Here is a 22422-nt window from a genome sequence, read left to right on the forward strand (position 1 = left end):
CTGTCCTAATCACTTTACAAGTACTTCATCTAGTCCTCAAAACACCACCAGCATGAGTTAGGGACCAGCATGATTCCCACTGTACAGAAAGGAACACTCAGGCGCCCGGAGGTCAGGACCTGCTCAGGCCACAACGGCAGCAGCCCCGCAGCAGCCCCGCCGCAGGTACACCTGCCGCACAGCCCCTGCCGGCGGCCAAGCCGGTTCCCGGCCGTCACTCCCGCGCGGAACTGCATTGTCACGCTGGAGCAGTGGTTTCATGGGTCAAAGTAAAAGGACAGGAAGGAGCGAAGAGAAAACAACCATCGCGATAAGCTCCAGAAGGGAGGCTGGGACGCAAAGATACTTCCTGGTCATCGTTACTCAGCACTTTGTGGGGTTTGCAGGGTTGGGGGAGCGGGAGTGTGGCGGGCCTTTTCGAGGAATCCAGCCCTACTCAAGCGGCCCCTTCTCGAACGTGGGAGCGTTCCGTGAAGGCCGCTGGCCCCTTCCCAGGTGGCCCTGTGGCTCCGGGGATGGCCGTCTGCGTCCCCGCTTCCCCCTACCGCGCACAGTGCCCGCGTCCCATAGGCCGAGGGGCGGCCGACACACATCCCGACTCACAGCCGGGCGCGGGAGGGCGGGGCAGCGGGCTGGGAGCCCGGGACGCTCCCTAGAGCCCCGCCCAGCGTCCGCGCCAACCCCGCCCCCGGGGGCGACTCCGCCCCCGGCCGGCGCCTCGGTGGTTCCGGAAGGCGGGGCGGGGCCCGGGCGCCGGGGCGGGAGCGAAAGGCCCGAGCGGACGCGCCCCCGGAACACGCACGCCGCGCGCGCCCGTCCGCCCGCCCCAGTGCTATAAAGGGAAGGCGGGCTGAGCGCTCCGCAAGCTCCGTCCGGCGTTTTGCATCCACTTTCATCGACTCGTACGGTCGCTTGTCAGACCCTCAGCCGCCAAAATGGTGAAGCAGATCGAGAGCAAGGTACACGCTCCCCGGAGAAGGCCCGGGCGCGACGCGCAGCCTCAGTGGCTGGGGAGGGCGAGGGCGGGAGGTGGGCAGGCGCCCCTCCGCAGCCCGGGGGGAAGAGGGACGCGACACCTTGGCCGGGGACTGCGGGAAGCCGGGGCCTGGGCGCGCTGAGGCAGCGGAGCATGCACCGGAGCACTGGAGGAGACGGACGAGGGCGCCCTGGAGGGCGGGCTCTGGGTCCCCGGTGCTGCCCGTGTCCGGCGCGCCGGGCGTCCCCCCGACCCCCGCCAACGGCGCCTCCTGCACCCCGGTGCTCGGGAAACCCGCGTTGGCTGAGGGGATGGAGGCTGGAGGCTGCTTTTCTGGATACAGGCTGGGGAAGGAGATGGAGGGCCCCTCGATAGAGGCACGGGGTCGCGGGCCGCCACTCCCTCCCGGTGGGCGGTGTGATCGCCCACGCTGGGCGGCGTGTGAGTTTCCTTGGGAGCGTATCCGGGCCTGAGACCCCAGCTGCCTCCATCGGTGCCCGGCCCCAGAAATGGCGCGTGCTGGCCTCTGTGCAAGGGGGCGGCTCCGGGCTGCAGAACCCCTGGTCTGTCCGAGGCGGGCCCCGAGGCCCGAGCGGCCCAGGTGGCAGCGAGGGAAGTGAGGCCGGGGCCGCGCCCTCGGGACTCCTCCTCTAGCGGCGCAGGGCGTGTTTCCGGCAGCGCTGGCTTTGGAATGACTCAGTCCCCAAGACTGGGCCCAGGGGCCTCCTCTGCCCTGCCGGTCCGTGATTCACCCACGCTGGGTGGGTTTCGCTGCAGCCAGGAGTGCCCCCGAGGCGGCCGCGCCCGGCTGTGTGCTCGGCGGCCCTGGGGTACCAGGTGGTGGTTCTGCCCTGTTAGGAATGTCCAAGACCGTGTTCCATCTTCGAGAGTATATTGCAAGCCTCATACCCTCCTGCTCGGGGTAACTCCGAGCCCGACTTCGTGTCTGCTCTACTGCAGCCATTCAAGAGATGTTTGTTAGCTGCAGAGTCAGAAAAGCGAGGGGCAGAAATTGATGTTGCTGGAACAGTAGAAGACCCTTGGAAAGCGTTTACCGTGCGGTTACTTCCCATCCCAAGCCCTCGCCCGTCTTGAATGTCTGGACCTGAGAGATGCTGGGTGGCTTTGGGAATGAAAGTTTCTCTATAATGCTGCCTTATCTTTTGGTTCCTTTAAAAATCAGAAAGCATATATGGTCATTGTAGAAAATTGAGCAAGAGAGCGATCTTCTATTTCCTAGAAGCCACTGCAAAGTAGTTGGATTATTTTATGTATCCTGTTTTGTTCCTGAGCCCCCCCCCCCTTTGTAGTTTAGCCTGAACCCTTTTTGTGTAGTTAGAAGCTTTGTAATCATTTCGATATCTGAACACATTCCTGAACATTGACGCAGTTTTCAGTGCCTCAGTGCATCTATTTGTTCAGAACCCTTTGTACAGAGTTCAGGCTGTTTCCTCAGGTTAGGGCCCAGTGATTGGGTCAAGGGGTGCGAACCTTTTATTTAAGGTTTGTAAATCCCCAAGAAGCATGTGAGAGTGGTCTTTCACAGCACCCTCCTCCACATGGACATTCTCCCCCTAACTTTGGCCAAATCATTATTAGTAAGAAAAATTGTATCTCCTTTTATTATTAGGGACTCTGAACTCCCCCCACCATATGTTGATTGACTCATTGTAGCTATCTGCTTGTCCTTAATCAATTTTTTACAAATGGCATGTCTTATTATTGTGTGAGCTTTTATTTTAAAATTAGCAACCCTGTCATTGGTTGGAGAGGTCATTAATACAGAATTTTGTTCCCCCTACTTTTTATTCAGTACCGATTCAGTGACAGGTGTCAGTTCTGGGTGGGAGGTGTTGTCTGGGGTCTGACTCCATCATCAATATAACCTAACAGGTGAGAACCCATAAAGGAGGGAGAAGACTTTGAGTGGTTTATAGTTGTCCATAAAAAGATTCTTATAGTTGTCTCAGAATCCATACACTACAAACAGAATCTGTTGACTCCCGGAACACATCTTTCAGCTTTTCCCTATTTTAGTTGTCATAGTTTTGGCACCCTCCTCCCCTCATCAATGAGAAGATATACAAGGGTGACCAGAAATTGGTTAGGGTATAGGGCGCGAAGACCCTGATAATAGGTGATCTTCAAGATTATGACCCAGGGATATTAATCCAAAATTAAGCTCAGTTCAGTGTTACTTGTAGATGTTGAGTACATTTTAGATTTTCATTCTGCTGAACTAAACTTGTTGGCTAAGTCAGCTCTTTCTGAGGTGTCATGGGTCAGAGCCACTGGTATCTATTTTAGATAAAGTGGGATAATGGACTGTCAAGGTGATGAGGAAGAAACCAACACACGGTTGTATGTTATTTCTTAAGAATGGTAGCTGCCCTTATTAAACTCCGACCTTCTATACATGGGCACTCTTGTGCTTGTTAATTACTTTTGGAATGGGTGTGTTTAGGAAAAGAGATACTAGACTCTGTTCTTATCTACCCCACATACATTGTTTTGTTTTCAGAATATTTAGGTCCATAATGGGGACCTTTATTGATCTTCCTTGTTAGTCTCTTAGTGTTAGACATTATGGATTGCTTCTTAGATAATCTTGAGTCCTTTTCAAAAGATACCTCTTTTAGACAAACTTAAGTGTCAGGAGAAGAGAATTTGTTGTGAAATTTACACATACCTGACTCTAATTCTTCAGTTAAGCCAAAAGTTACTGTTGAATGCTTCTCCCCCCACCCCAAGATTTTTAGGTAGCTCTGCTTGAATTTGATTCAGAATTGTTTGGGAAACCGTTGAGCGTGTTTGTATAATACTTTATTTTGTAAGTAATCTCACCAGGTGTTTATGGAGGGCCAACCATGTTCACAAAACAGTGCATGCATCTGACATTATCATTCCTTGATTTTTTTTTTTTTTTTTTCTTGTCTAACCTGGTTCTTGAAGTAAAGTATGGCTGGTTTGACTTTTTTTTTTTTTTTTTTAAGATTTTATTTATTTATTTGTCAGAGAGAGGGCACACAAGCAAGGGTAACAGCAGGGAGACGGAGAAGAAGGTTCCCTGCTGAACAGGGAGCCTGATAAGGGGGACTGGATCCCAGGACTCTGGGATCGTGACCTGAGCTGAAGGCAGATGCTTAAACGAGTGAGCCACCCAGGCATCCCTAGTTTGACATTTTTTAAAAAATCACAGTAGAGAAGGATCTGAATTAAATTCATCTGGAGAAACTTGATGGTTTGGAAAAATAATTTCTATAATTCTGACTTGTTCTCGCTCTCCCTCCCCGTAGCGCCCTCACACACAAACATTTCCCCACACCCCAAGGTGGGATGGGAGCTTGCATCTGAGTAACTAGAAGGTTCCAGAAGTCAGGTCATGGGAATGAATGCCACTTTTGAATTTTTTCTGCAAAACGCCTGAGGTAGAAATTAGAAGTCTAAAAAAGTAACTGTATTGCAGAAGAATTCACTACCGGTTGTTTTGTTTTGTTTTGTTTTTAAATGATGTTTACTGAATAGGATCTGATATGATTCTTAGCTTTCCAGGCAGGGGAATGTTAGTTTTTAATTAAACCATTGTGTGACCAGCATTTTCCCCTTGAGGGAAAACCCAGACTTCAGCTACAGATACTTGCGTTTTGGTTGCTCTCTGTTGCCCCCGTTTTGGTAGGTACTAACTGACTAAACTGTGGTTGAAAAGGAGTCCCTTTTAACTAGAAGGTTAGGTTCCTGGGGTTACGGTATCCAAACCATTGGTAAATTATTCAGGGAGATTGGTGGTAAGGGATTTCTTGAGCATGTCTCACTGGGGGAATTTTATTTGACATATTTGTAATGCAAAATAACACCTAAGGAGAATTCCCTGTGGGGAACTAAAGCTAACCTTTGTCTCCAGCAAGGGCAGAGTTTTGAGATAAAGGGCAAACAGCAACAATAAACAGTGTGCTCTCATCTCTGGAAAGCCATTAAGGAGAGTGTGCGAATGCTTAATGTCCAGAGTGACCCTCTGAGTTTGAGGGTCTGGAGGAGGTTTATTTTCCTTGATATTTTCAAAGCTTTTGACTTGTTCCATTATAGACCATTTTAATCAAAGAAATGTGTTCACTTTTAAACTTGTTTTCAGTGCAAAATTCCCTGCCTTTGTGACTTATTTGATTGAAGTGACCCTCTTCATCATTGATGAGCATTTAGGTGCTTGTTTGCCATAGACCTAAATTTGATGTGGAAACCTAATAGAAATGTCTTATCATTTGCTCAGTTTGAATACAAATTGGTGAAGACATGACTAATGATACACTATACACATCATGGTTGTTTCATCTTATTAAGTAACACTAACACACTCTAGGACTTTTTTCAAATAGTTTATTTGGTTCATTTTAGTTTATTAAACTTCTAAAAAGCAGTAACTTTGAATCCTTCTTTGTGTCACATTGCCTCGCATTTGATCAGGACTTTGAGGTATTTAACCAGCTTTTCTTTTTTTCTTCTTAGATTGCTTTTCAGGAAGCCTTGGTTGGTGCAGGGGATAAACTTGTAGTAGTTGACTTCTCAGCCACGTGGTGTGGGCCTTGCAAAATGATCAAGCCTTTCTTTCATGTGAGTATGAAGCCAGTTGTGTTTTGTTGTTGTTGTTTTGTTAAGATTTTATTTATTTATTTGACAGAGATCACAAGTAGACCAGAGACACAGGTGGGGCGGGGGGAGGCTCCCTGCTGAGCAGAGAGCCTGATGCAGGGCTCGATCCCAGGACCCTGAGATCATGACCTGAGCTGAAGGCAGAGGCCTAACCCACTGAGCCACTCAGGCGCCCAGCCAGTTGTGTTTTTATAAGAGTTTCTGTATTTCTTGGGTTGGTGGTAGCAAAGCTATGAAGGGACAGTATGTGTGTGGTGGTGGTGGTTATTTAGTCTGAAAGTAACAGTATAACAACTTAAGGGACACCTGGCTGGCTCAGACTGTGTAGAACATGGGACTCTGGATATCTTGGGGTCTTGAGTTCAAGAGTGCTGGGTGTAGAGATTACTTAAAATCTTTTAATGTAAATGTAATATTGTAACAACCTAATTTAGTTTTGGCACGTGTGTAGTCCACTAAAGACAACTGTCAAAACTTAATTTGGTTGTCTTAAGTGGTTTTTCTTTTTCTTCATGTTGGAACGCGGGCCTTTTTTGAAATTCAGGCCTCAAAAGTGGATGTGCCGAATTCTTTTATGCCAGGAGGAATTTGTGTCGGAGAGACCATATGTCCTTTGTGGTTACCTGGTTCCTAGTCTGAATTTTTGGATCTTTAAGTAGTAGTTTCTACTTTTATTATTTTCTATTAAAGAAGCTTGAGTATCGTGACTTGCCATTACCCAGTTCTGAATTTTTCTGGATTTTTCATTTTAAATTTTGCAGTCCCTCTCTGAGAAGTATTCCAATGTGGTGTTCCTTGAAGTAGACGTGGATGACTGTCAGGTATGTGACTGGAAATCTGGAATACTACTAACCTTTTCACCTTGGCCTTTTTCTCTGAATTGCAAGTGCTTGTTTACATACATGTCAAGTAATATGACAACTACAGTCCCAGCCACAAAAGGTAATTGTGCTAATTAGGAGCTTATCTAGCTACCAGGAGCTATGTATATCACATCCTAAAATAAGCATAAAAACAGATGGTTAAAGCTTCTGTACCTTAGCAGTCACCTTTCTAAAAACTAATACATTCATTTTGACACTGAGATGCTCAATAAATCGAAATTGAATTTGAATATGGTAACTAAATCCATAGACTTAAAATTTGGGAGACCACTCTTAGGATTCTTTGTGAACTACTGACATGAGAGGGTGTAAACACAAGCTCACACATCTTGCTTGTTTTTAGTCAGTTAGAAAACCCAGTGTCTTAAAGAACAAATACCAAGGTGCCTGACAGCAGAGAGTAATTTGGAGGGAAATTTGAGGGTTGATTTAATTTTACAAGTGCTTCTTTACAACTCTGTGTACCCGGTACTCTTCCACATGCTTTACAAGTATTGATTCATTTAATCCTTGGGGCCATGCATCCCCCTTTTACAGATAAGATAGGTTGTCCATGGAGTCACAGTAAGTGGCAGAGTCAGGATTTAAAATGAGGGCCTCTGGCCTGGCCCTTGCTCTTCAGAGGAAGCTCTGGCACAGGGTGGGCGCAGATCCTGCTCCTGGCCCAAGACCTTCCCCTCCAGCCCACTGAACTAGGATAGCTTGTTCACATTTAAGAACAGCACCTAGAAGTTCTTTACAGATATGTGGACATTTTTCCCTTATCCCTGGGAGGCAGGAGGGGTAAGGGTAAGAGGTGGCCCAAAGGGTGCCCACCCAGGTTCCAGGCCGGGCTCAGGGACTTCTGCTTTAGGCTAACCTTAATACTTGCCTCATTAGCCTCCTAGGGTGGCCTTTTCATTAAGCAAAACTTAAGAGTGTTTAATAAAGGTACAGAGTTTATAAAAACAGGTATATGGCAGTACTTTTAAACCTGTGAGGACCTACGATCACCAAATTCTTTTGTCTTAGCACATTTTCTGATTCCATGCTCATGCCTTTCCTGGTGGGGTCTTCTCGTCCTGGCACGTTTTCCTTTCATACCTTAGACACTAGCTGTAAGCGTCACATCTTCTCCAGAAACCTTTCTCCACCTAGACTAGGCTTTTCGTTCATCTGTGTCTCCGTGTTGTCCTCTGCCCCTGCCCCCTGCCCCCCACCCCCTGGCATATATGGTCGTAGAAAGGGAAGGATCCCATACCTAGACTGCCTGCTTTACTTTCCAGTTCCATCTCAGCTGAGCCTCCGTAAAACAACAGTGTTGACCCGGCATCCCGAAGTTGTTGTCAGGATGACGTGAGAGGATCCTTACGAAGTGTCTAGAGTAGTGCCTGCCTGTGTTCAGAGAATCTTAACTAGCAGTAGTCTTTTTGTCTATCCTTTATCGTTAGTCTCGGTGAGTTTCTTGAGACCAGAAAGTCTGTCTTACTTACCTGGCTGGCATGCAGTAGGTATAGAGTGAGTTTATTTTATAAGGTAAAGTGAATGTCCCAGAGTTTTAAGAAAAGGAGGCTATAGAGCAGGTGCCTGTGAACATACTCTTGCTCCCCACCTAAACCTAACTTGCAGGCATTTTTTCTCTGCGGTCACTTTAGCCAGGTAGATAGGGTACCTGGAAGGTGCTAGAGAGATTTGGTGACTGGTCCTGGGACCCTGTCAGACAGTAAGCGAATCTCTTCAGTTTTTATTGGAAAGGAATAATAACCTGTTCTCAATGCTGGTTCTGTCCTTTGATCCTCAGGCGGCTGTGATAACCGCCTTGATTAACACGCCCACAGAACAGCCGAGGGGCCTGCCGCACAGGAGGAGGGAGGGGTAGGTCAGGCCGAGCATGGGGACCGTGCACCTTGCCAGACCCTGGACAGGTGTTCTCAGGGCTGGAATCCGAAACCTTGAGGAAGAAGATATGCAGAGCAAGCAAGGCCTTTTGTGGGGCCGAACTCTTCCTTCATATCTGATTAGCGTATATACCCTCAAACTTTCTAGACCTCGGAGTGACCCTCTCACAAGTTGAGGACCTTTCACTTTGCCTCTGTATTCTAAAGACTGAGCAACACACAGTGTTTTACTTTGAATACCTTTAATGATACTATTACAACACCATCTGAATAGCCTCATCAACCTGTTGTAGAGTTAAAAATTGAACTAATTGCAGAATCCTTTGGTCACATACATGTAACAGTGTCTACCAGCTCCGACTCCCCAGGCCATTCGGAATTATTCTCTTAGCAAATTCTGTCAAAGCAGCTGATTGACAGGCAGTAGTTTTTCCTCATGGAATTTGCAGGTCTTGGTAAAGTCATCCCCTTATTTCGACTCTAAAATAGAGACAAAGGATAAAACGTACTTCAGTCACATTTCTGAGAATTAGGTCATATCATTAATGGATGAAATTTTTAACAAATGGACTAGTCTTTAAATTTTTGTGCAGATAATTCCCTGCTGATGAATTTCAGACTTCCGGTACTTCGTAGTGTCTTTGGCATAAGCAGTGTATCATTTTAATAGCAGGCTCTGTAAGCACTTGAGCATGAGGAAGTTACCTTTTAGGTGTGATAGATTCAAACAGATTTTTCCAGGCCCTGGAAAAATTAGGAGGTATGGGCATAATGTGATACACAAAGAAAATGTTGTATTTATAGAAAAGTAGGAGTACCAGTCCTTTTGAAAATGATAGACTTGACTCTAGTACCAATTCTGTAGAGGGTGGGAGACTTAACTTTGTAAATTAAAACAAGAAACAAAATAATTTAGACCTGATAATTGTGCAACCTTTTAGAACATTGTGTGTTTCTAATTTGATTAGATGAGTTAATAGAAGTGACAAAAGCAAGTTTAAAGTTACTTTGGCCATATGGAGTTTTAAGCTAGAAATCAATGAAACTAAACTTAGTAAGGTAAAAAGTAGTCTTATTACACTTACTAATAAGTCAGATTGCACAAAACTATAGGGATGGGAAACAGGTGGGGGCAGAGGGCTGGGGAGGATTGGAGTCCGGAGGAGCTGCTGAGGAAATTTTAGGGGAGCGAGGGAACGGTCTGTCTTGATTTTAGTGTTATGTGACTGTGCACTTGTCAGAATTCACTGCACTTAAACACTCCCTAAAAAGTGAATTTCATTATATTCTTAAAATTCCAGATTGTTTATAAAACCAAGTTGGTGGCATCAGTAGGAGGGGGCTAGTTTTATTTTTAGGTGAAGAACGTGATAAAAATATCTTTACAGTTGTAGTTTAAGGACAAATGCCTTTAGAGTCACTATTAAGAATAGGCAAATTAAAAGTAGTAGTAGTAGAAAAGAAGAGGTTGAAAAGTCCATAAAAGATCTTAGGTAGGTGTACTGTGTTCCTGGATAGTGACTCGGCATTATTAAAACGTCAGTATTCCCCAAGTTTGTCTGATGCAATGTCAACCTGATATTTTGGGGCCATTGATTAACATTCTGAAATAAGACGGTCAGGAAAGTCCTGGAAAGTGTTTGTAAAAACCTTAACTGGGAGAGAAGTCGTGGGGGATAAGAAAGGTCAGGCCCCATAAAAATAGTGTATTAGCTGCATTTACTAACACAGGGTGGTCTTATAACAGAGTAGGCAGGTATACCCATGGAATAGACTGGAAAGTTTAGAAAAAAAAAAAAAATTTAAATGTGTATTAATCATTAACCATTTGGGGTTAACGGGCTGCTGCTCTGCCTCATTCTTTAGATGTCTTCTAGGTTTTACTTGGATATAAATAAAAATCCTAGAAAATATTGAACATACTTAGAGAAATGATAGACATTGTTAAGCACGTTAACTACTCTGGTTCTTGTAGTCTCAGGTCCTTAACTGTTTTCCTCTCTTGCCAATGAGGAAATGGGCCTGGAAGAATCCTGTCACAGAAGGGAAGTCTGATGCGTAGGCTAAGCTCGTGTTTTTAAGAAATGGCGTAGAAGGGCTGGTGGCAAAAATCATGATCAATACTGACTAGTCGATACACTTTCAGATTCAGAGGTCATTTCAGTATGTATCTAGAGCTTTTAAAAGGAACATGTTTGGGGCGCCTGGGTGGCTCAGTGGGTTAAAGCCTCTGCCTTCGGCTCAGGTCGTGGTCCCAGGGTCCTGGGATTGAGCCCCGCATCGGGCTCTCTGCTCAGCGGGGAGCCTGCTTCCTCCTCTCTCTCTGCCTGCCCCTTCGCCTACTTGTGATCTCTGACTGTCAAATAAATAATTAAATTCATAAAAAGATTTAATTAATTAATTAATGAAAATAAAAGGAACATGTTCTTTTTCTTAGCAATTCTGCTTCTAGCGGGGGTGACCAGAGTGGATGCAGAGATGTTTGTATAGGCAGGTGCAAGTGTTTGCTTGAAGCAAAAATCAAAGCCTTTTACATATTGACCATGGATTAGTTCCTCTGAGGCCATGTTGATAGGACCATAAAAACTGTGTACTTTTTTGTGGGGAAAAGTCCACTGTAGGTATGTTATACTGTATGTGTAGCCTGCACACAGCATAGGTTTTATAAAGAAAAGCATTTAGATACAATAGTAACATGTTTATAGTAGCTAGTTGAGGAGGAATGGTTTCCCGCTTCCAGTTTTTCTGCAGTAAAGGTGGATTATACTTATGCAAGTAAAAATGATCTTCCTTAATAAGCTTAGCAGTATCACATTAAGGTTTTGTCCTAGGATATGTCAGAGAATTTATTCATAAGGATGATCATAAATTGCAAGTAACAAAGCCTCACTTTGGGGAATTAAGGTTTAGAATCCTAGATCCCTTTAAAAGAAACAAAACAGCAAACCCCTTTTATACCCAATGAAAGAAAACTCTTTAAAAATTTACCACGTAAAGATTTGACTGTAATTTTTAGAAGTATTTTAAAAGTCTTGTTCAGACTCTCTTCTCTCAAAGCATGGGCACCACTTCTGAGCATTCATCTTTTTTCCAGTTTTAGGATTTTGCTGTACATTAAGCAGTTGTGCCGATGTAGGAATGCTGGGCTTCTGGGTAGGTGAGGGGTAAGGCGTCTGGAATCTGAGAACATCGATTAGACTATCCCTTTCATTGACTGGGAGGAAACCTGTATCTTCTGCTGCTAAAGCTTTTTCATCAGAAAGTTGTGATGAGGGACGCCTGGGTGGCTCAGTTGGTTAAGCAGCTGCCTTTGGCTCAGGTCATGATCCCAGCGTCCTGGGATCGAGTCCCACATCGGGCTCCTTGCTCCACAGGGAGCCTGCTTCTCCCTCTGACTCTGCCTTCCACTCTGTCTGCCTGTGCTCGCTTTCGCTCGCGCTCTCTCTCTGACAAATAAATAAATAAAATCTTTAAAAAAAAAAAAAAAGAAAGTTGTGATGACTGTCGAGGTTCTGTTTTACCTGGCTTTGTGTGTGACAGCAGCTCAGTCACGCCCCCGGGGGTTTCTGTTTGGAAGGGGGCAGAAGACGGCTCATCCTTCCAGGTGGCTGCCCTTGTTCTGTAAATGTAAAATGAAGGCCCAGCTCCTGTGAGGCTCTGCCAGCTGCCTGCGTGAAAGGTGATTTCCAGCCAGTGGCTTCCGTGTGCACCAGAGAGGGAAGGGGTCGAGGCAAACAGCTGTTCTCCCCAGTGCTGTGAGGGGTGAGCCCGGTGTTCCCAAATATTCAAGTTCAAGAGGTAGCTTCTGTTGCAACCTGTGCAGAGATTTGCTTTAACCTCTTATGTGAGCCAGGCAGTGTATCTGGACCTGATTCAGCCCCCTAGACTACCAATTTTCAATCTTTGACCTAAGCCAGTCCCCCTCCCCCCTTCTAACTTGTCATCTCTGATTTCCTGAATCCTCAACCATAGTCCTTCCGGAACCTGGTCATGGGCAGTTCATAGTCTCCCTGTCAAGTGTTCACCCTGTTTTCAATCGTGGATGTTCTTGCCCAAGGGAATTACTGGAATTGTAGAATCTTCGTTGTGGTGGTAACTTCCCTAGGCATCCAGAACCCATTAGCCATTTTTATTCCAGTCATTACTGTCCTTGTGCCTCTCTGTCAGCCAGCATTCAGAGGAAAAGTCAAGGTTACCTGGAAGGAATTCCTCCTCTAACAGTGGTGCTCACTCTCCTTCTTGCCCAAGCTACCAGCAAAGCAAATTTATAAAGCTATAAAACTCCCTTTGTTTTTCCTCCCCAGTCTCGGTGGAGGAGATGAACTCAGGTTGGCATGCTGCCATTGCTTTTTACTCAGACGCCTGCCCCCGTCCCCTTTTTTTAAGTCCTGTGCCCTGCCGAATACTAAGCTAGAAATCACCACGACACCTTCCGTTCCTCAGTAGGCTCGTTGGTTCTTGCGATCTGGTTCTCAGAATTCAGCCTCCTTGGTTGCTGTCCCTCACTGCTTTGGGGTCTGCCGTTCTTTCATAAGCCTCTTGAGGACCAGGCAGACATCCCGAATGGATCTCTTGATCCAAACTCTTGTGCAAACCAAACCACTTTATGGGGTATTTCCCCCAGCCCTTGTATAAACAAAGTATTGAGGGGGCAAGGGGTGTTAGAAGTTCTCCTTTGGTATTCCAGTTACAGAATTAGGATATGCTTGATACTTCGGGGACCTTTGTTCACGATGTGCAGCCAGATATAAGAACCTACAAGTAAAGGCTTAGTTAAAAGCAGAAAGAAATGATGTAGAGCTTTGTCTTTGGGTTACTAGGCCTTTGTTCTAGAACAGTTCTTTGGTGAGTAAATTATTGGTCCTCTTGCTAAGGCTGTGTTTTAGTCTTCATGACCATCAGCTGTGGACTCCACTACCAGAAGAAGATTGGAAAAAACTAGGAGCAAAGAAGAACAGTACTAATTCCGAGGAATAGTTAAGATTCTAATCCTGAGTATCGTTACAGAAGGATCTGTTATTGCTCCTTTAAACTTGAAATAGCCAAGATATAATTGGGTTAAACAACTCACTGGGTCATTGTATCTGATGCATTCTGCTTGGTGGTGGCCCCTCCAGTGGGGGGTGCCTATTAATCTGCATTGAGAATATAACCAGTTTGCCTCTTCTGCCGCCATTTCATTCAGTCCATCAGTTTTCATATGCTTAAAAAATATTCTAGTGCTGATTTTTGAGGTGTATGACGGGGGAGAAATAGTCTGGTTAGAGATTACTTCTGTCAAAGCTCAACACTCAGTCTTAATTCTTGCCTCTCCCTCCACAGGACGTCGCTTCAGAGTGTGAAGTCAAATGCATGCCGACCTTCCAGTTTTTTAAAAAGGGACAGAAGGTAGGTACACGGACCTTCTACCCAGCTGGCCAATAGGAAAACATAGAATAAATTAAGACACTGAAGGGACCTAGACCTTCACGTGGAAAAGCCTGTCCCCATTTTCTACTTTTAATAATATTTAAATAGGTCATATTGCATGCTGTGACATCAATTGAAAATTGATCTTTGTTAGAACTAGTCACTAATCCCATGATTGATGCTTCGTATTAAGTACATTGATTTTTGAGAGATAAATTTTATCTGTCTTAAACACAAACTGGGGGATAGTGGAGGAGAGCTTGTTTTTAACCTAAAATGTGTAGCTCTAGCTTATAACCAGTTCTTTCAAGGAAGATTACACTTCTCTCCCTCTACCTCCCCTCTTATTTCCCTGTTCTATGATATCTCAGTCACAAAACTACATCTAACCACAATTCAATATTTTCTTAACAGGTGGGTGAATTTTCTGGAGCTAATAAGGAAAAACTTGAAGCCACCATAAATGAATTAATCTAATTATGTTTTCTGAAAACATAACCATCCCTTGGCTGTTGAAAACTTGTAATTTTTTTTTTATTTACAAAAAGTAAAGATCAAGTATGAAGACTCTATACCCAACTGCCGCCTGATTATAAGTGACAATAAAATATTAATTCTGCCCTTTTTAAAACTGTCTGGTGTCTTTGAATAGCTTTCAGAATAAATGAAATGTGGCCATTAGATGACATTTAATGTCTTAATTTCATATACTGTCGATAACTCTTTAGTGACCTTATAGGCCACTGATTAAAAATCTTTTGGGGGGCAATGCAGATAACAAGGTAGTATGTTATAATTGTTTGACTCCTCTGAGCAGAGAGAATCACGTTCTCTATTCTAGCAGGTAGATCTGCTGTCTGAATGATCCTCAGACCAAAATTGAGGTCCGTCTGTGAAGGAATTTTCTCTGGTTTGAGATTCTAGTCTCAAAACATCACAGCGAGCTGCTGTTTAGTCAGTGGAAATGGAGTCCAGTTCTGTCCATTAGCAGTTCTTCACGGTTAGCTCACAAGGGAGTTCTGCAAACATTGCCATGGGAACTATCTGAAACTGATTCTGGAGGCCAGATAGACATACTAACTTAAGTGGTAAACAGTGTGGAAGTTGCTGGTCATTTCATTAAAGAAATCTGTCTTTAGGATTTCATAGATCAGTGTTACAGACTAGAGAGCCTAAAAATAAACCCACACGTGTGTTCGGTCTGTGATAGGGTCCTGAGTTCAATCCCTACATTGGGCATAGAGTCCACTTAGAAAACAACAACAGGGGCACCTGGGTGGCTCAGGGGGTTACGCCTCTGCCTTCCGTTCAGGTCATGATCTCAGGGTCCTGGAATCGAGCCCCGCATCGGGCTCTCTGTTCAGCAGGGAGTCTGCTTCCCCCTCTCTCTCTCTGCCTGCCTCTCTGTCTACTTGTGATTGCTCTCTCTGAGTCAAATAAATAAATAAATCTTTAAAAAAAATGTTGCCATTTGCAACATGGATAGATGAGAGACTATTATGCAAAATGTAATAAAACAAAGACCATACCAGAGGACTTCCCTTATGTGTGGAATCGAAACAAAAATGAGCAAACAAGCAGAATCAGACCTGTAAATACAGAGAACTGGTGATTGCCAGGCGCGGGGGGTGGGGGTGGAGAGGTTGGGAGGTAGATGGGCAAAATGGGTGAAGGGGAGTGAGCCACAAGTCTCTGGAAAGAGTAAGTCACAAGGATAAAAGGAACAGTACAGGGAATTTCATCGGTGATCCCGTGATAGTGCCATATGATGACAGATGGTAACTACACTTGTGAGCATAGAATATATAGATTCGTCACCATTGTACATTTGAAATTAGTGGAACGTTGTGTGTCAACTATATTTGTTTTTAATTTTTTTTTCAATGGAAAATCAAACCCAGAGTGTAAAAAACAAAAAGGTGTTTTTTGTTCTAGACACAGCAAAGGGCTAGAGGCATAAGAAACACTTCTTAAATTTGTATAATGAAAATCATAGAATTAATCATATGCCGTGCACCATCCTTATGCTAATTTCTACAGCAATCCAAGGAGATAGGTACCATGATCCTTATTTTCCCAGTGAAGAAACAGGCAAAGAGACATTCTTTGGAGACATTCTCCAGTGTCACACCCATCAACACACAATTGGAGATTTGAACCAAGGGAGTCTGGAGCCCACATACATACTCTCCACCACTATACTGCCTCTCAGTTGAAAATCTTAACAACTTGTGAAACAATGAGCCCTTACCTAGGTTTCTTTCCTCATCTAAAATTGGGATGCTGAACTTAGAAGATCTCTCAAAGTAAGTGTCTATGCTGTGCTAGATAGGACAACAGCTGTGAATAAGACTCCCTTCCCATAAGAGGTTATATTCTAGAAAGGAAGGAAAACTAGTGAATAGTAGCCTAGTATATCCTAGGAGGCGAAAACAAATGGGCACAGTAATGAGAAGAGGGGAACTTGCTTTGGATGGAGTGGTTGAGGCGACTAAGCTGTGAGACCTGATGAGTGAAAAGGACTCCAACATACAAAGAGCCAAGGAACCCACCACAGCAGAGAGAGTGGCACAAAGGCCCTGAGTCAAGAAAAAGCTTGGTGTAGCAGAGCCATCAATAACTAAAGCTGGTTAGGGTGGCAGGACCTAGTAATCTAAGGCTTTCCTTATAGGTACAAAAGGAAGCCATTGTAGGGTAAGTCAGAGATAATGTGCTCTGATAAGAGTCTATTTTGGCACTGTATACAAAAGTGGGTTGAGGAAGGAGACTGAAGAACTGGAAAACCAGTTAGTTTTCGCATTTACGTGCGCCAGAAATAATGATGGTGGTGATTAGGGGATGATGGGAAAGTGTAAGGATGGGACCGATGTGTATGGGCTCAGTAACATTTGGGGAGAGAATCCAAGGACTCGTGGAAGTAGGATTTTAGAGCAATTCCCCAAATTTTTGGCTTGATCAACTGAGGGGCTGGGGTACCATGTAAAGAGAGAAGGATAGGCAGAAGTAGGTCAGGTTCTTCATAGACATGTTAAGAGAGGCTTCAGTGGTGTGAATTCAAATATAGATGCCCTACAGCCTGTGGGATATTAGTGTAGAACTCAAAGGACAGGTCTGGCCTGGCATAGGAATTTGAAAGACATGGCCATGCCTCACTGACCTGTGTGTCTGGCTGGCTCTTCAGAACAGGAATCTAGGAGATCACCCAGGAAGGTAATGAAGAGGGCTCAAGACAGCCTGAAAAACTCCCAATATTTAGAGACCAAGTAGAACAGAAACCAAGAAGACATACTTAATGGTTTTTCTCCTTCTTGCCTGGCCACCCACAAGAGGGTTTTATCCCAAAAGCAAAGAGTAGAACATAAAAAAAAAAAAAAAAAAAAAAAAAAAAAAAAGCTGACAAGCTAAGAAATAGCAGAGGAAAACAAAATGGAGGTGGTAATTGTGACAAAATAAATAAATCCTATGGAAAGTTAGGGGTGGAAGCCAGACTGGTGAGAAATGAAGCATTATCAGAAATAACACTATTCAGTGTAAAGAATGTCCAAGGATGATTGTTATAGGATTGTTTATAGCAACGCAAAACAGGATCTGTCAATAGCAGAATGGTTAAAATCAATTAGATAAATCCTCTCAAAGTAACAAAATAAGGAGCTATGGATACTGAAACAGGAAAAAATACAAAGTCACAGAGGAAAAAAAAAAGTTGTAGAACAATATTAATACAGAACAGGATTCCATCTGTATAAAACAGGAGACACGCTGCCCATCTCTGCCTATTTCTACAGGTAAACCTGCATGTAAATTAACAGGCATAGATCTCCGAGTAAATATTTTTTTCTCTTAAGATTTTATTTATTTGATAGAGAGAGAGGGAGAGGACAAGCAGGGCGAGCAGCAGAGGGAGACGGAGAAGCAGGCTCTCCACCTAGCAGGGAGCCCAACGTGGGGCTTTATCCAAGAACTCTTGGATCATGACCTGAGCCAAAGGCAGATTTAATTGACTGAGCCACCCTCAGGTGCCCCTGAGGAAATATTTCCAACTGATTACTGTAGTGACTTCTGGAGAAGGAGAACAGGTAGAGGTTGATGGTTTTTTTAGTTTTATCTACAAATGTTTGGATGGGTCATAACAAGAATGTGTTATGCATTACTTTAAAAAAAATTAAGTGAATGGGGCTTCTGGGTGGTGCTATTGAGCTTCCAACCTTTGATTTCATCTCAAGTTATAATCTCAGGGTCATGATATTGAGCCCCAGGTCGGCTCCAGGTTTATGTAGAGGCTGCTGAGGACTCCTCTCTTCCTTTTCCCCTGCTCCTACCCTCTGCACTCTCCTGCTCTCTCAAATACATCAATCTAAAAAAAAAAAAAAAAAAAAAAAAATTAAGTGAATAGGATATAAGGAAAAGGAAGCAGAATTTGTAGAACTTCTGAGAAATCTTGTCCTAACGCAGAGCTGAGAGGTGGGATTAATAAAGACTTTGTGTTTTTAAGAGAGCAGGTTTGCTAGCATGCAAATGGAAATTGCAGAGGTAGAGACTGATTTTGTAGGAAAAAGGGATATATGAAAAAAGGAATTCCTTATGCAGTCAAGAAAGAAGGGAATTTGGAGTATGACGGAAGAGACCAGTCTTGGATTGGAGGAAAGTCATTTCCTCCACCAGAATCAGCAGAATAAAGATGGGTACATGAGCACTAGATATGTAAATCAAATTTTAACAGACCTAAAGAGGAATAGAGAGCCATAAAATAGTAGGGGACCTCAATTACCTACTTATATCAGTGCATAAAACATCCAGACTAAAAAAAAGAAAAAATACCGAAGGAAACATTGGCCTCAAACACCACATTAGACCAGATGGCTGTAACAGATGATATAGCCCATTTCACCCAAAAGCAACAAAATAAACATTCTTCTCAAGCACACATGGAACATTCTCCAGAATAGAACAGGTTAGGTCACAAAACAAGTCTTAAATTTGAGAAGATTGAAATCCTATCAAGCACTGTCTTCCAAATACATTTGTATGAAGCTAGAATCAACTATGAGAAGAAAACTCTAAAATTCACAAATATGTAGCTATTAAACACCATGCTATTGAACTGATGGAAGTCAGTCAATGAAGCCAGAATACATTGAGACAAATTAAAATGGATTACAAACCAAAATTCATGGGACACAGCAAAAGCAATTCTAAGAGGAAAGTTCATAGTGCTAAATGTTACTTCAAGAAACAAAATCTCCATTTAAATTTACAACCTCAAGGAACTAGAAGAATGAAGCCCAATACCTAGGACTAAATTTAATCAAGGAGGTAAAAGACCTGTACTCTGAAAACTATAAAAAATTATGAAAAAAATTGAAGATTATACAAACAAAATGGAAAGATATTCCATGCTCATAGGTTGGAAGCACTAATATTGTTAAAATGTCCATACTACCCCAAAGTATCTAGATCGAATGCAATCCATATCAAAAAACCAGTTGCAATTTTTTACAGAACCAGAAAAAAATACTAAAATTTGAATGGAACCATAAAAGATGCTGATTAGCCAAAACACTCTGAAGAAAAACAAAGCGGTTAGTAGTACAATCACAGATCTCAACATATCCTACAAAACTCTAATAAAACAGTATGGAGCCCACACGAAAATCAACTCATAGATCAATGCAACAGAATAGAGAGCCTAGAAATAAACCCACACTTACATGGTCAATTAACCCACAACAAAGGGGGGCAAGAATATACAAGGAGGAAGAGACAGTCTCTTCATAAATGGTGCTAGGAAAACTGGACAGCTACACACAAAAGAAACTAACCCACCTTTTACACCATGCACAAAAATCAAAGTGAGACCTGAAAACATGAAACTAGACCATTGGTGGTAATTTGATATTGGCCATCACAACATTTTTCTAGATAGTCATTCTCAGTCAAAGGAAACAAAAGCAAAAATGAACTTTTAGGATTATACCAAACCATTGGGATTACACAGCAAAGAAAACCAACAAAATGGAAGGGCAACCTACTACATAGAAGATACTTTCAAATGATCTGATAAGGGGTTAATATCCAAAATATAAAGTATTTATACAACACTGAAAAAATCTGATTTAAACAATGGGCAGAGAAGGACACCTGGGTGGCTCAGTTGAGCATCCAACTCTTGATTTCAGCTCAGGTCAGGATCTCAGCGTTCTGAGATCAAGCCCCATGTTGGACTCTGTGCTCAGTATGGAGTCTGTTGGAGATTCTCCCTCTGCCTCTGCCCATCACCCTGCTCTCTAAAATAAAATCTTTTTTCCCCCATTTTATTTTATATTTCTTTTCAGTGTTCCAGCATTCATTGTATTTAAAAAAAAAAGGGGGGGGCAGGGTATCTGAATAGACATTTTGCCAAAGAAGATATATAGATAGCCAAGAGACACATGAAAAGATACTCATTATTCATCATCAGGGAAATGCAAATCAAAACAACAATGAGATATATCATGTTAAACCTGTCACAATGGCTATAATACCAAAGACAAGAGATAGCAAGTGTTGGTGAGGCGATGGAGAAGAGGGAACCTTTATGCACTGTTGGTGAAAGTGTAAATTGGTATTGTCACTGTGGAAAACAGTATGGAATCTCCTCAAAAAGATAAAAAATATAAATAGCATACAACCCAATAATTCCACTACTGGATATTTACCCCAAAAAACTAATTTGAAAAGATAGAAGCTCCTCATGTTTTTTGAATAATTACAACAGCCAAGATGGGGAGACAACCCAAGTGTCCATCAATAGATGAATGGATAAAGAAAACAAGATCGTGTGTGTGTGTGTATGTGTGTGTGTAGTGGTTTTACAACATGTGGCTCACCATGAATACATGTGATATATATACATATACATACATGTATACATACACAAAATAGCTTACTCAGCCATAAAAAAAAAAAAAAAAAGGAGCAGTCTTGCCATTTGCAACATGGACCAACCTAGAGGGTATTATGCTAAGTGAAATAGGTCAGAGAAAGACAAATACTGTATCATTTCACTTTTATGTAGAATCTGGAAAAATGAGAAGCCAAAAAGCAGAAACAAAGCCATAAATACTAAACAAATCAGTGATTGCCAGAGGTGAGGGAGTTGGGGGTGGGGGAAGGATGCACAAAAGTGGGTGAAGAGGGAGATACAGGCCTCCAGTTATAAACATGAATAAATCCTGGGAATAAAAGATACAGCATGGGGATAGAGTCAATGGTACTGTAATAATGCTGTACGGTGACACACGGTAGCTCTACTTGTGGTGAGCTCAACATAACGTATAGTTGTCAAGCTATATATGATGCTGTACACTTGAAATTAATGTAACTGTGTGTCATCTACACTTCAACAAACAAATGCTTCAGTGAAGTGGGGGAAAGGAAAAAAAAAAAAAAGAAGAAGAAGCCTAAAACTTAGAAGGAGTAACAAATATCAGAGCCCAAACAAATGAAACAGGGACTACAAAGACAATAGAACAGATCAATGAAACCAAGAACTGGTTCTTTGAAAAGGTAAACAAGATAGACAAACCTTTAGATGAACTCAAGGACAAAAAAAGAGAGGAGACTTGAAAAAGAAATGAAAGATGTTACAAGTGATAACACAGAAATACAAAAGATCTTAAGCAGCTATTGTTAACATATGCCAACAAGTTGGACAATGTAGAAGAAATGGGTAAGTTCCTAGAAATATACAACCTTCCAAAACTAAATCATGAAGAAATAGAAAATCTGAACAGACTGATTGCTAGTAAGGAGTAATCGCAAATCTCTCAACAACAAATAAAATGCTACATGCCCCGAGAGCTTCACCAATGAATTCTGTCAAATATTTGAATACTTATCCTTCTAAAACTCTTCAGGAAAAAAAAAAAGAAAGAAAAAGAAAATACTTCCAAACTTCTTTTTTAAGGATAGCATTACCCTGATGCTAAAACCAAGACAAGGACATTGCCAAAAAAAAAAAAAAAAAGAGAGAGAGAGAGAGAGAGTAAATAATAGGCCAATATCCCTCATGAACACAGATGCAAAAACCTTAAGTATTAGTAAACTGAGTTCAAAAATACAATTAAAGGATCATATACCACAAATCAAAGGATCATAGGGCACCTGGGTGACTCAGTCATTAAGTGTCTGCCTTCAGCTCAGGTCACCATCCCAGGGTCCTGGGATCAAGCCCCACCTCAGGTTCCTTGCTCAGCAGGAAGCCTTTTTCTCCCTCTCCCACTTCCCCTGCTGTGTGTCCTCTTTTGCTGTGTCTCTCACTGTCAAATAAATAAAATATTAAAACAAAAAAAATTAAAGGATCATATACCATGACCAAGTGGGATTTATTCCAGGGATAAATCCCAGGTTCAGAGTCCAGAAAGATCAATTAACGTTGCACACTACATTAATAAAATGAAGGAGAAACATTACATGATTATACCAATAGATGTCAGAAAGCATGACAAAATTTAACATCCACTTATAAAAATTCTCAGAGTAGGTATAAAGGGAACATACCTCAACATAATAAAGGCCATATATGATAAGCTTGTGCCTGACATTATACTCAATGAGGAAAAGTTGAAAGCTTTTAGTCCAAGATCAGAAACAA

The 22422-nt window shown here is 42.7% G+C and overlaps 1 protein-coding gene and 1 long non-coding RNA gene across 3 annotated transcripts in view; one reads left to right on the plus strand and one right to left on the minus strand.

Annotated features, from left to right (window-relative positions):
• Positions 1-819: 819 nt before the first annotated feature.
• TXN (thioredoxin) lies at positions 820-14421 on the plus strand. Its single transcript, XM_059411095.1, has 5 exons — positions 820-959; positions 5477-5581; positions 6382-6441; positions 13704-13769; positions 14205-14421. The coding sequence occupies exons 1-5, from the start codon at positions 936-938 to the stop codon at positions 14265-14267; spliced, it is 318 nt and encodes a 105-aa protein (XP_059267078.1). The 5' UTR covers positions 820-935; the 3' UTR covers positions 14268-14421.
• The window catches only part of LOC132024521 (uncharacterized), a 40128-nt gene continuing 25692 nt past the window's right edge, over positions 7987-22422 (minus strand). Inside the window, exon 3 of one of the 2 annotated variants that reach the window (XR_009406255.1) lies at positions 7987-8861. This is a non-coding gene — a long non-coding RNA (uncharacterized LOC132024521). Of the gene's footprint in view, positions 8862-11204; positions 12197-22422 lie in introns of those variants that run through there. The other variant, XR_009406256.1, reaches the window with a different exon arrangement.

This window comes from Mustela nigripes, chromosome 9 (genome assembly GCF_022355385.1).
Source record: "Mustela nigripes isolate SB6536 chromosome 9, MUSNIG.SB6536, whole genome shotgun sequence".
NCBI lineage: Eukaryota > Metazoa > Chordata > Mammalia > Carnivora > Mustelidae > Mustela > Mustela nigripes.